Source organism: Leucoraja erinacea, chromosome 6, assembly GCF_028641065.1.
Source record: "Leucoraja erinacea ecotype New England chromosome 6, Leri_hhj_1, whole genome shotgun sequence".
NCBI classification, from domain to species: Eukaryota; Metazoa; Chordata; class Chondrichthyes; order Rajiformes; family Rajidae; genus Leucoraja; species Leucoraja erinaceus.
The window spans coordinates 81,072,934-81,087,599 of record NC_073382.1 but is presented as its reverse complement, the minus strand read 5'-3'; the positions used below and the strand labels follow the sequence as shown (position 1 = coordinate 81,087,599).

Genomic DNA, 14,666 nt, shown 5'->3' with positions numbered 1-14,666 from the left:
ATGAATTATCAAATCAGTTAAATAGGTTAAAAACTGGCTGTCTTGTGGGCAACACTATTGTTAATCAGCTTATGTATGCAGACGACCTGGTACTGCTCTGTCCATATAGTGCTGGGCTGCAGCAGATGTTGAAGGTGTGCTCTCAGTATGGCCTTGATTATGACATAAAGTATAACGCTAAGAAAAGCCGCATAATGATAGTTAGAAGCGCTGAGGTCAGGAAATCAACTTTTCCGACCTTTTATTTGTCAGACAGTCCTCTTGCTGTGTGTGAGGAAATTAAATACCTAGGTCATGTAATATCCGATGACTGGACGGATGACAAAGACCTCTACCGACAGCACTGTAAAATTTATTTTCAAGGTAACATACTTATAAGGAAGTTTTCTATGTGCTCTGACTCTTCACAGTGTTCCTTGTTCAGAACCTATATCACACCGTTATATACTGCTCAATTGTGGTCTAACTATAAGAAAAAGAGTATGCAGAGGCTCAAGGTAGCATACAATGATGCAATGAGGTTGCTACTTCGTGTCCCTAGGTGGCATAGTGCCAGTCAATTGTTTGTGTCCACTAGAGTGCCAACCTGTGAGGCACTCTTAAGACAGCTGATGTTTAGTTTTATGTGTCGCCTGGACAAGTCAGAGAACCACATAATTGAAGCCCTAATTGAAGCCCTAGTCAGCCCTCTGAAAAGCTGCTATAGATTCACTTCTAGGCTAAGATGGCATTGGTGCAATAGCTTGTATATCTTATAGGCTAATATGCAATTTTTAATGTATTTTTTGTATCTCCTTATACTGTATGATGTGTTATATGGACCTGTGTCTGAAATAAAGTTTTATATATATTGCAATGGAAAATGTTATATTTGAGCTCTGCAATTCCAGGTAATTTCTATGTTCTGCAAAATAGCAACAAATCAACTGAAAAATATTAATTTTGGACTTTTATATTTCAGTTCAACCAACAACTCCACAAATCTATGAGGAATTAACATATTTTACTGCAAATAAACTACAACTGGCAAGTATTTTACTTTTTACCATCAATAAAATAATGTGATTTGCTAATTTCATGAGCTCACAATTTGCTTTGTTATATAGTGCATCCTCCTATTATGGATGCTTAAGCCTGGTAACGTGGCCTAGATATTCAATTTTGAAAGTTTTCATAAATTTACATTAAAATAATTTTTCAAATGTGCAAATCTGCACCTTTTCCTGTGTGCTTAGCCTTGATTAATTTGAGGTTGCATTGCATTGGATTAATTGCCAACAATTGTGAAATTGGTCAATCAAAGTTTGAAACATTTTTTGGGTGATTGAAACACTTTGGTACACGAAACACACTCCCTATGGCAGACAGATGACATCCATGCCAACTGGATTAAAGCATGGCTCAAATTGTCTACTCCAGAAATAATAATCCCTGGGCTACCGAATAATGCTGGTAAAAATGCTGAGCGGCATGGTGGCGCAGCGGTAGAGTTGCTGCCTTACAGCACTTGCAGCACCGGAGACCTGGGTTCAATCCTGACTGCGGGTGCTTGTCTGTACGGAGTTTGTACGTTTTCTCCGAGACCTTCAGTTTTCTCCCACACTCCAAAGACATACAGGTTACAGGTTTGTAGGGTAATTGGCTTGGTATAAGTGTAAATTGCCCCTAGTGTGTGTAGGATAATGTTGATGTGCAGGGATCGCTGGTTGGTGTGGACTCGGTGGGCCGAAGGGCCTGCTTGCAGGCTGTATCTCTAAACTAAACTAAACTAAACTAAAAATATGACTTCACAAAATATATTACATCGATGTTGACATTTTGTGGAGACACAAGCACAAATACACACTCACGTACACATGCATGCTCACATACATGCGTGTGCATTCACATACCAATGCACTTACATGCACACACAAATTGTTGCGTAGAGAAAATTCAAATCCTTCTGATTCGCAATGTTTAAGAAATATTTTGACAGGTACATGGATAGGACAGGTTTAGAGGGATATGGAGCAGATGCATGTGGGACTAGTGTAGGTGGGACATGTTGGTCAGTGTGGGCCAGTTGGGCCAAAGGGCCTGTTTCCACAATGTATGACTGTGACTATATAATTTTCTCTCAGGAAAACTAATGCAGTTATCTTGCAGTACATCACTTTTATGTGCCTTTTTGGACATAATCCAAATTTTTGGGTCGCTTGGAAGATCCGATAATTTATTAACAAACGTAATTATTGTAATTATGCAGAAGAGCGTTAACACCTTGAAATTTGTTCTCATTGTTCATTGATAAGTGTACATTCATTTCATAAATTCCAGTACTGAAGTTCAGCTTCATTGGAATAAATGGAAACAACTTTGGAAATTTAGTTTAGTGATACGGCACATAATCGGCCCTTCATCCCACCGAGTCTGCGCCGACCAGGATACTCATACACTAGCACTATCCTACATACTAGGGGCAATTTCCAATTTTACCAAAGCTACTTAGCTGCAAACCTGTACGTCTTTGGAGTAGGAAAACGGAAAACTTGGAGAAAACCCATGCGGTCACAGGGGGAACCTACAAATTCTGTACAGACATCACCCGTAGTCAGGATCAAACCTGGGTCTCTGATGCTGTAAGGCAGTAACTCTACTGCTGCGCCACCGTGCCATCCTAGGGATGGAATACAAGGATTATGCACATAGAATAGAATGCAATTTATTGTCATTCAAACCTAGGTTGGAACAAAATATCATTTCTACAGTTTTTTTTACATTACAAAACAATCCAAGACCCACACTTAACACAGTTTACATAAACATCCATCACAGTGAGTCTCCAACATCTCCTCACTATGATGGAAGGCAAAGTCTTTATCTCTTCCCTTTGTTCCTTCTCCCGTGGTCCAGCAGTCCAACTGCAGTGTCGAGGCGAACTGGGGCTCCGATGTTAAAGGCCCCGGCGGGCGATGGTAAGTCCTGAGGCCGTTTAAGCCACGCCGGGCGATGTTAGGCCCCGGCTCCATGTCCTTAAACCCGCGATTCCAGCGGGAGAAGTTGCCGTGGCAGAGCTCGGAAAAGCGGTCTCCCACCAGGGACTTGGAGCTCCCGATGTTCCCGTCCACCGGGTCTGCGGCCGGTGCCTCCGAACTCCCAAAGTCGGGTCGCAGCCGCGCGCCACCACAGCTCTTCCCGCTCCGAAGTTGGCCAGCTCCGCAACGTCAGTTCCGCAGGGTGTGCAACTGGAGCCCCCATGTTAGTCCCGGCCGGAGGTCGCTGCTGGCTCCACGATGTTAGGCCCAACGACATCCAAGACCCGACAGGGAATAGTTGGGTCCCAATAGTTGGGTCCCAATAGTTGGCACAGGGAAGAGATTTAAAACGGTTTCCCCCACAGCCCCCCCACCACCGCCCACATATACACAGCTAACAAAAATAATAAAAACTAACTCAAGACATACATTTAACAAGACAAACATAAAAAAAGACAGACGACTGTAGTCGAGCCGCTGCCGTTAGGCACCGCCACTAACACATCAATTTGTATGCTCATTTGGTAATAATCCTGATATTTAATACCTCCATTTGAAATGTATTAGACTAATAGTGGAAATAAAAGATCACATTAGATTAGTCTGCTAGAACATTATACAACTCTAACAAGTCTTATAAGTCCAAGAATTTTTCATGTTATAAAGCCAGAAAAGCAGGTTAGTCAATACTTTGACATTTTTTTAAAGTCTTAAATAAAGGAATTTTTCTTTGATTCAGAATTCTACTTGTATCTCACAAAAAGCAAACCAAGAGCCAAATATCACACTGTACTTGGATGGAATTGCTCTTCAGGATGGGGAAAATGGTATGGAAACTTTCCAATACTGTTCTCAGTATACTTGTTGGTTCCTGTCTAAATGTCACTTCTTCTTCTTGCGTATGGCGTGCACAGCCTAAAGTTGTAGGACAACTTGTTCTATTTGACCTTACTTGATTGTGCACGCCGGGTTGATTGCATTCGTCGAAACAGGGCGGACCACGTGAAGGTTGCAATCTCCCACCCCTCTAAATGTCACCATTTTAACGGACAAAGAATATGCCAAAAAGTTGCAGTAACTTGCCCATGTGTGTATCATGAGACCGCTTCATCCTCTCATGAACACCTCCTCTCAGTCTGCCTAAACCTACCTGATCTCCCGGTTGCTAAACACTTTAACTTCCCATCCCATTCCCACACTGACGTTTCTGTCCTGGGCCTCCTCCATTGTCAGAGTGAGGCCCAGCACAAATTGGAAGAACAGCACCTCATATGTTGCGTGTGCAGCTTACACTCCAGCGGTATGAACATTGACTTCACTAACTTCAAGTAGCCCTTGCTTTTTCTATCTACCTCCCTGTCAGTCTGAAGAAGGGTCTCGACCCAAAACGTCACCCATTCCTTCTCTCCACAGATGCTGTCTGGCCCGCTGAATCACTCCAGCATTTTGTGTCTATCTTCGATTAAAACCAGCATCTGCAGTTCCTTCCTACACACCCTCTCCATTCACTGGCCACAGTTATCTTCTCCTTAACTGCTGTGATTCTCTTCATTAAACTCACAGTTTCAATGACCTGTGTTTGATAATGATCTCAGATGGTACCTTTGTGCACTTAGCATATTCTCCTTTAACCTTGTTGTTTCTCCTGGGTGCACCAGTTTCTTCCCACCAGCCAAAGATGTGCTGGCTTTGTATGTTAATTGGCTATCTGTTAAATTAACCTTGGTGTAATGGGTAGTAGGAGAATTAGGGTGAAGTTGATGAACATGTGAAATAAATGGGAGAGTGAACTGATGGGATGACTCTAAAAGTCACTATTAGATTGATGGGCCAAGTAACCCCCTTCTATGGCAAAGAATAATATGAAAGTAATTCCAGGTCTGACAATTTTCTTAATTTAATTGTTTTTCATATTCATTTCCAAAGAATATAAAAAATATCTGTACTAATTTACTGTTATGTTGTGTCTTTTGTAAAGAATTATTTCCTAACTGATTCTGTTCTATTCTGTTCTGTAGCTTTTGCACAATCCGCGGGCATTGCCACTTTCATTTCACTGCACATCTTGTATGTGTATGTGACAAATAAAGTTGACTTTTTGACAATCTTAGCTGGCAAGATTAATCTTTTTTCAATTTCTTTTTGCGTATTTATCTTCGTCTAGAATTTTTGTTTTTGCCTCTTGTGACACGCAAAGCAGCCTTTTGAGGCTTATATCTTCTATCCATTGTTTTCAAGTAGCTGATTATTATAGATCTTGGTGTTCTGATTCAGAATTTTCCCAAACAATAAGATGTTCAAGATGAACAATGCTAATCTCTGAATCAACACACCAGCTTACACCCCAGCGGTATGAATATTGACTTCTCTAGCTTCAAGTAACCCTTGCTTTCCCTCTCTCTCCATCCCTCCGCATCCTAGTTCACCAACTAGTTTCACTGTCCTGCTGATTACATGTTACAGATTGGGTGCCTCGTTGTCAGCTTCTCCTCAGTTAACAATATTCCATTCTCTATTTCCCTTGCTCTTTGTCCCCCTTTGATCTCTCTTTTTACACCTCACCTTACTCTTCCATATTTCTGTCTCCCTCTCCCCTGACATTTAGTCTGAAGAAGGGTCTTGATCCAAAACGTCACCCATTCCATCTCTACAGAGATGCTACCTGTCCCACTGAGTCACTATTCTCAGTGTAAACCAGCACCTGCAGTTTCTTCCTACACACCAAAACAATGGTCATTTGATCACTGCTACTGTAGAACATTACTGCACATACATTGGCTGCCTTGTATTCTGCAGTAAAGTACAGACAATTTAAATACAAGTAAGGCATTAATTGTAATTGATTTTGTGTGATTCCAATTTTGTAATGTTGGTGCATGAATTCCCAACAGCCATTTGGCTTTTAAACACCACAACCTCAAATAAGCACTGAATTACATAGACTATTATTCTTATTATCGCACTATTATAGTTTGTGATTTTGTGTGTACGTATGTGTGTATATGTGTATGTATATATATATATATGTGTGTGTGTATATATATATATATGTGTATGTGTGTGTATATATATGTGTGTGTGTATATATATATATATATGTTATGTGTGTGTGTATGTATGTATATATGTGTGTGTGTGTGTGTGTGTGTGTGTGTGTGTGTATTTGTGAGTATGTGTACAGAGACACATTTTTAATCCTGTTTTTTCTCATTTATTATATTGTTTACAGTGCACTATGTTTCCATATTGTGTTGTGCTGCTGCAAGTATGAATTACATTGTTCTATCTGGGACATATGACAATAAAACAACTTGACTCTCATATATGGAAGATTACTTTTTCTCTTCTTTAAGTTGCATACTATATAGTTTTGAGTGTGTGTAGATGGTAAAATTGGCTTCAAATGTTTTATAGGTATTATTATCACATCTGAAGTCTCCGTTGACTCAAGTGGGCTGTATGACGTGAAGAAAAGATTGTCCATGGAGATAACAACAGGCCAGTGGAAACTCATGTGGTGTGATGCAGTGTTCTTGCAACCTGGAAATAATATCACAGTTATGCGATCTAAAAAGATACATCTGAATTATTGTGAGTATTTTGGTTACGATGCAATAGTTACATTTTGAATTCTGCTGCTGTGCATTTCCTGTTTTCTTTAGCAATTTACATACAGTGTGTGATCTGTCGCATGTAATTGAATTTATGCATTATTTTTACGTTGTTCAATAATATATATCTGAGGTGGGCTCACGTTAACTGTTGTTTCGGGTAAACATACATTCACCTGAGATAGACCCATAATGCTGGAGTAACTCAGCGGAACAAGCAGCATCTCTGGATAGAAATGGGTGATGTTTCAGACCAAAGAAGGGTCTCAACCTGAAACATCACCCATTCCTCTCCTGAGATGCTGCCTGTTTCTCCGAGTTACTCCAACATTTTGTGTCTATCTTTGGTTTAAACCAACATCCGCAGCTCCTTCCGACACATATATTCGCCTGAGTTTGGCTCTAACATTAAACTCAGCAAAGTAAATACACTAATCAACATGTGTCTTTCCAACAAAGGAACCTGCCTTCTTTTCCCAAGTGGCATACATGAGACTCACCTTCTAAATAATATGATGACACTTAACAATGTCCTCTGGGCAGCTGGAGTTGACCAACACTGACCATTTTAGATACACAGCATGGAATCAGACCATTCGGCTCGCCGAGTCCATGCTGACTATTGATCACACTAGTTATCCCACTTTCGCATCCACTCACTACACACTGGGTGCAACTTACAGAGGCCTACAAACCTGCACTTTTAGGAATGTAAGAGGAAACTGGAGCAGCTGGAGGAACCCCACAGCATGATGGTGCAAACTCCACATAGACAGCAACTGAGGTCAGGATCAAATCTGCATCTTTAAAAATTTATCCTAATTTTTTTTATCTTCAGAACAAAGTAGTTGCTCCTCTGGCCATCGGTAATTGTTCATTTCCAGCGTTGCACAGGTTGAGATCATTATAAAGAATGTGTGTAAGCTATGCTTTTCTTATTTTCTAACAATAAATGGTGTGGCACAGTTTGTGCTTACTCATTTTGAACTTGTTCTCCATCAACTCAAATGTCATAGTCTCTAAAATCCATTACCAGATGGAACACACACTCTAAATAGGTGATGCACCTGGAAGCCCTCATCATATTAGGTCTCCACCTGAAATGTCACCCATTCCTTCTCTCCAGAGATGCTGCCTGGCCCGCTGAGTTACTCCAGCATTTTGTGTCTATCTTACATTTAAAATGTGCTTGGCTATGTAGAGTAATAGAGTAATATAGCATGGAAACAGGCCCTTTGGTCCAACTTGCTCATGGCAACCAACATGCTCCATCTACACTAGTCCCACCTGTCTGTGTTTGGTCCATATCTCACTAAACCGGTCCTATCCATTTACCTGTTTCTTAAATTTCTTAAGGACTAAGAAAGAGATATTGGTTGTTTGGAATGGGCTAGGTAATTCTTTGCAGTCGTAATAATCAGAATGAAGTGTTGTTTTGTTATATATTTTCAATGCTTATATTACTTCAAGATGGAAATTTTGAGCTGTAGAAATGCAGTGAACCTTTTCATTCCTTTAATTTGAATTTGGCTTAATTTGAACAAACAAATCCACGTTGAAGTTCCAAGTGACTGAGAGTATCTAAAATCCCAGGGAATAACCCAAATTATGATCAGCATTGTCTATCTAATAACAAACAAATTAATTTATAACCAAACTGCAAATTCTAATTGGAGAAACAAGGAAATGCAGATGCCCGTTTACACGAAAAACATAATGAGCTGGGGTAACCCAACAGGTCAGGCAGCATCTCTGGAGGACATGGATAGATTACATCTCTGGGCAGGCCCTCCAGTTCCCATAAATCTCCATTCCCCACCAGAAGGTCTCCTTGAACAGAGAGGCAATTGATTAGGGGATCGAGAACCAGAGGAGATAGGTTTAATGTGAGGGGGGAAAGATTTAATAGGAAGGTGAATGGTACCTTTTTTACACAAGGGCTGGAGGGTATATGGAACGAGCTGCCAGAGGAGGTAGTTGAGTGAGGCATTATCATAATGTTTAAGGGATATTTGGTCAGAAACATGGATGTATGAAATAAAAAAGTAGCTGAACTAAGATCATGAGCTAAAAATAGAATACAATTATATCAACTACTTTTACTTGCCACCTTTTAATAAACACTGCATTAATTCACCAATTTAGTTGGGTTTTTTTGTCTTGATTAGATCTATCCACAGCATTTACAAAGCTGAACACATTCAATTCTCAGCCCACAACAGTTCAGAAAGGTAGGGGCACATACTCTGTCATTATCCTTGTGTTTCTTTCCTCAAAAAAGTAAAATATTTCACAGTTTTATGTATTTGCCAAGATAAATGATAATGATTCAGTATTCCCAGTGGCGGCTTACATGCATTTCAAGAGAAGAGATGGATGGGCCTTGACCTGAAACGTCACCCATTCCTTCTCTCCAGAGATGCTGCCTTTCCCGCTGAAATACTCCAGCATTTTGTGTCTGTCTGCAGTGTAAACCAGCATCTGCAGTTCCTTCCTACACAGAGATATTAAAATATTGCGGGTTATTTTGGTAAACAAGAGAATATGATTTACAATGGAAGTAATAAAAGAAATGAAAGGAGGGATTTCTGTGGAATCAATGGGACTCGCTGTTGCCAGGCTTCAAGATGTCTCAGAGTGTCTGCAGAATATTCTCTAGGGGGAAGGAGAGCAGCTGGAAGTCATTGTGCACATTGGCACAAATAACATAGGTAGTAGGAAATGGGATGAAGTTCTACAAAGTAAATATAGGGAGTTTTGCTAACGGTCAAAAAGTAGGAACTCAAAGGGAGTAAACTCTGGATTACTCCCTTTGCCAAATGCTAGTGATGGTAGGTAGATGAAGATAGGACAGGTGAATACGGGTTGCTTCACTGACTATTTATACACTGTAAATGACTTGACTGTAATCATATATTGTCTTTCTTCTCTCTGGATAGCACGCAACAAAAGCTTTTCACTGTACATCGGTACACATGACAATAATTAAACTGTAAATGATTATGGAAAAAGGCAGTAGTCTGAGATGACATTAATGAAGGGTCATCAAATGAGGCTATGTAAGTGGAGCTGAGAAGTAGTCCTTAAGTAGGCATCAGAAATTAGATGAACAAATATGCTGGCAGATTGCAGACAGCTGCAAGACTAATAGGCAAAACACCAAATGCTGGAGTTACTCAACAGGTCAGGCAGCATCTCTGGAGGACATGGATAGATGACATCTCAGGTCAGGCCATTCAGTTCCCTTAAATCTCCATTCCCTATCAGGAAGGTCTCCACGAATGTTCCTTGAACAGAGAGGCAAGCTATTAGAGGAATCAAGAAGCAGAGGACAGGTTTAAGGTAATGGGGGAAAGATTTAATAGGAACGTGAGCGGTAACATTTTCCCTCAAAGGTTGGTGGGTATATGGAACAAGCTGCTGGATGAGGTAGTTGAGTCAGACACTATCATAATATTTAAGGGATATTTGGACAGATACATGGATAGGATAGGTTTAGGGGGATATGTGCCAAACACGGGCAGATGGGCCTCGTGTAGAAGGGGTATGTTGGTCGGCATGGGCAAGTTGGGCTGTAGGTTCTGTGTCCACACTTCATGACTCTATGACTTTGTGACTCAATCAGTTTCCCTCTACCAACATTCTCCTTCACCTGTCACAACTTGCTCACCCTCATCAACTTCCCTTTAACACCTTCCACTTTCTTCAAGTTAAACATTTAACCATGGGCACTCGTATGAGCCCCAGCTATGCTTGCTTTTCGTTGCTTACATTGAACAGCCCTTGTTCTAAATGTACACTGGCACCAGTCCTCAATTCTTTCTCTGCTGCATCAATCTAGTTTTAAATTTCAATCTGCTGTGTTAAAAGATAAAAATATAATACATTTTTACTAATATTTAATCACCTCGTGGCCAGTGGCATTTAAGAGGCTTTTTTATGAACACATTATCCATGTGTATATATGTAGAGTATAGAGGTAACTTGGCATCATGTTAGGCTCAGACATTGTGGGCCGAAGGGCCTATTCCTGTGCTGTACTGTGCTGTGCTATGTCCCAGACTGTTTTATTGATAATGCCTTCTGCTGGTATATTGAAATCCTAGATACCTAGGAAAATGATCACTCTTTAAACAGGTATTCTGACCCAGCCATGTTTTAGTTCTCGGGAATCTGAACTTCTGGATGGTATTGGTGCTTCCAAGATGGCATCCAACTATTTGTGTGCTTGCCACAGAAGCAAATCTCCAATCACATATTACCATCTCCACATTCTTAAATCTCTATCAAAACTATGTAAATGGCTCGATTGTAATCATGTATTGTCTTTCCGCAGACTGGTTAGCACGCAAGAAAAGCTTTTCACTGTACCTCGGACACGTGACAATGAACTAAACTGAGATGAAATAAGCTTTTTGTAATTTATGTATGAAATAAAAAAGTAGCTGAACTAAGATTATGAGTTAAAAATAGAATACAATTATAGCAACTACTTTTACTTGGCACCTTTAATAAATACTGCTTTAATGCACTAATTTCTATTTTTTCTTGACTTGATTAGATCTATCCACAGCATTTACAAAGCTGAACACGTTCAATTCTCAGCCCACAACAGTTCAGAAAGGTAGGGACACATACTCTGTCATTATCCTTATGTTTCTTTCCTCGAAAAAGTAAAATATTTCACAGTTCAATGTATTTGCCAAGATAAATGATAATGATTCAGTATTCCCAATGGCGGCTTACAGAGCATTTCAAGAGAAGAGATGTAAGGGTCTTGACCTGAAACGTCACCCATTCCTTCTCTCCAGAGATGCTGTCTGTCCCGCTGAATTTCTCCAGCATTTTGTGTCTATCTTCAGTGTAAACAAGCATCTGCAGTTCCTTCCTACACAGAGATATTAAAATGTTGGGGGTTATTTTGATAAGCAAGAGAATATGATTTAGAATGGAAGTAATAAAAGAAGAAATGAAAGGAGGGATTTCTGTGGCATTAAACGGGACTCTCTGGTGCCAGGCTTCAAGATGTCTCAGAGTGGCTGCAAAATATTCTCTAGGGGGAAGGAGAGCAGCCAGACGTCATTGTGCACATTGGCACAAATAACATAGGTAGGAAATGGGATGAAGTTCTACAAAGTAAATATAGGGAGTTTCACTAAAGGTTAAAAAGTAGGAACTCAAAGGTAGTAAACTCTGGATTATTCCCTGTGCCAAATGCTAGTGAGGGTAGGAAGATGAAGGTAGGACTGGTGGCTTCACTGGTTATGGAGAAAGTCTGAGATGACATTACTGAAGGATCATCCAGTGAGTCTTGCGGATATTAAAGCTAAACAAAGTGCTGGAGTAACTCAGAGGGTCAGCAGCATCTGTATAAGACATAGATAGGTGACGGTTCAGGTTGGAACCCTTGCTCTCGATGTTCCTCCAGAGATGCTGCCTGACCTGTTGAGTAACTCCAGATATCTAAATGGAGCCGGGAAGTGAAATGGGGATGATCATCTTGTTTGAATTGTATTTTTGTTCCCCAAATAGTCGACAGGAATTAGATGAACAAATATGCTGGGAGATTGCAGACTGCTGCAAGACTAATAGGCAACCCACCAAATGCTGGAGTTACTCAACAGGTCAGGGAACATCTCTGGAGGATATGGAGAAGGAGGGTCACAACCTGAAATGTCGCCCACCCATATCTTATCCATGTCTTGACCCACTGTTACTACAGCACTTTGTGATTTGCTTAGGATTCCAGCAGCTGCGGTGTTTAATTTCTGCAAGACTCACAGGGTTTTCATTGTCAAAGTTTTAACCTTTCAAAGAGAGATGGTCGCTGCCTTAATTCCAAGGGCTTAGATGGGGCTGAATTTGTCAAGTGTGTTCAGGGGAAACTTTTTAATCTCTATTCTGTATGGGGACCCGACGTTTTCCTTGTCGAGTGTCCGTTGTCGTTGGGGCTTAACATCGTGGAGCCGGCGGCCTCCAACCGGAATCGACCTGGGGCTCCAGTCGCGGAGCCTGCGGACTCACCATCGCGGAGCTGGCCAACTTTGGAGTGTGGAGCGCTGTGGTGGCGCGCGGCTGCGACCCGACTTCAGAGCTCGGAGGCTTCGGCTGCAGGCCCTGTGGACGATAACATTGGGAGCTCGCGGGTCCTTGGTGGGAGACCGCTTTTCGGAGTTCCCGCAATGCCAAACTTCGCCCGCCTGAATCGAGGGGTTTAAATCAATCCGGAGCGGGGCCTTACATCGCCCCGCGAGGCTTAAACGGCCGCAGGACTTACCATCGCCCACCGGGGGGGGGGGGGGGGGGGGCTCTAACATCTAACATCAGGAACCTCGATCGGCTCGATGCAGCAGTTTGGCTGCTTGACTGCAGGTATGGGCACAGAGAACAGGGAAGAGACAAGACCTTTGCCTTCCATCACAGTGAGGAGGTGTTTGGAGATTCACTGTGATGGATGTTTGTGTGGAATTGTGTTAATTGTGTGTTTTGGGTTTTTTGTTTGTTGTTATGACTGCAGGAACGTAATTTTGTTTGAACTTATGTTCAAATGACAATAAACGATTCTGATTCTACACACACTAGAGACAATTTACATTTATACCTAGCCAATTAACCTACAAACCTATACATCTTAGAAGTGTGGGAGGAAACCGAAGATCTTGGAGAAAACCCACGCACAAGCTCCATACAGAGAAGCACCCATGGTCAGGATTGAACCCGGGTCTCTGGTGCTGCAAGGCAGCAACTCTACCACTACGTCACCATGCCGCCCTAGTTCTGCATGGTAGGCTGATTTGGAAGATTTGGTCATCTGGGATCTTGGGAGAGTTAGCTGACTCGATAGAAAACTGGTTTCATGGTAGGAAGCAGATGGTAGCAGTTGTTTTTCAGATTGGAGACCTGTGACTAGTGGTGTGCCTCAGATATTGTTGCTAGGCTCTTTGCTGTTTGTCATCTATATCTGTGCATTGGATCAGAATGCACAAATGATGATTAATGTTTGCAGATGACACTAAAATAAGTGGCATCTTGACCGGAAGGATGGTTATCAAGAATTGTATCAGTTGCACAGGTGGGGTTAGAAATGGCTAATGGAGTTTAATTCCGGTAAATGTTGCATTTTGGGACGTTGAATAAGGTCAGAACTTTAACTGTCAATGGTAGGGCCTTGGTGATTATTGTAGAGCAGAAGGATTTAGGTCGTGGGTGGATTGCTGTTGAAAATGGCTTTCTACACAGACTTCTCTCACCTTAAACCTATGTCCTCTGGTTATTGATTCCCCTACTCTGGGTAAAGGACTCCATGCATTAACTCTACCTAACCCCCTCATGATATTATATACTTCCATACACCCCTCATCCTCCTGCGCTCCAAGAAATAAAGTCCTAGCCTGTCTCTACCCTCCCTCTCCCTCTAGCCCAAGTCCTCAAGTCCCGGCAATATTCTCGTAAATCTTATCTATATTGTTTTCATCGTAACAATATGCTTCCTATAGCAGGATGACATCAACTATTACAATACTCCAAATGCGACCTCAGCAGCATCTTGTATAATTGTAACATAATAGACCACCTTCACTACTCAATACACTGATTGATGAAGACCAATGTACCAAAGGTCACCTTGACCACCTTATCCACCTGTGTCGCCACTATCGAAGAACTATGTACCTGCAATCTTAAATTCCTCAGCCCTGTAACACTACCCATGGCCCTACCATTCACTGTGAAGGGCCTGTCTTGGTTTGACTTTCCAAAATGCAGGCTTCCAGTCTGAAAAAGAACCCTCCATTCTCACCTTCTACTTCCTTCCATGAAGCCAATACTCTAACCAGTCGACTTGCTCTTCCTGGATCCCAGGTCATCTAACCTTCCAGAGCAGTCTATCATGTGGAACCTTGCCAAATGCCTTGCTGAAGTCCACGTAGACAATATCTACATCTCTGCCCATATCACCCTTTTTGGTTACGTGCAAAAAACTCAATCAGATCTGTAAGACACAACTCCCACGTAAAAAACCATGCTGACTATCCAAAAT

General features: G+C 41.5%; 1 protein-coding gene across 2 annotated transcripts in view; it reads left to right on the top strand.

The window, feature by feature from the left end:
- The window catches only part of si:ch1073-15f19.2 (T-cell surface protein tactile), a 65,664-nt gene that overhangs the window by 32,553 nt on the left and 18,445 nt on the right, over positions 1 to 14,666 (top strand). Inside the window, exons 3-7 of one of the 2 annotated variants that reach the window (XM_055637416.1) lie at positions 962 to 1,026; positions 3,757 to 3,844; positions 6,432 to 6,608; positions 8,797 to 8,859; positions 11,190 to 11,252. In XM_055637416.1, the coding sequence (XP_055493391.1) occupies positions 962 to 1,026; positions 3,757 to 3,844; positions 6,432 to 6,608; positions 8,797 to 8,859; positions 11,190 to 11,252 (456 nt within the window). The remainder of the gene's footprint in view (positions 1 to 961; positions 1,027 to 3,756; positions 3,845 to 6,431; positions 6,609 to 8,796; positions 8,860 to 11,189; positions 11,253 to 14,666) is intronic. The other variant, XM_055637417.1, reaches the window with a different exon arrangement.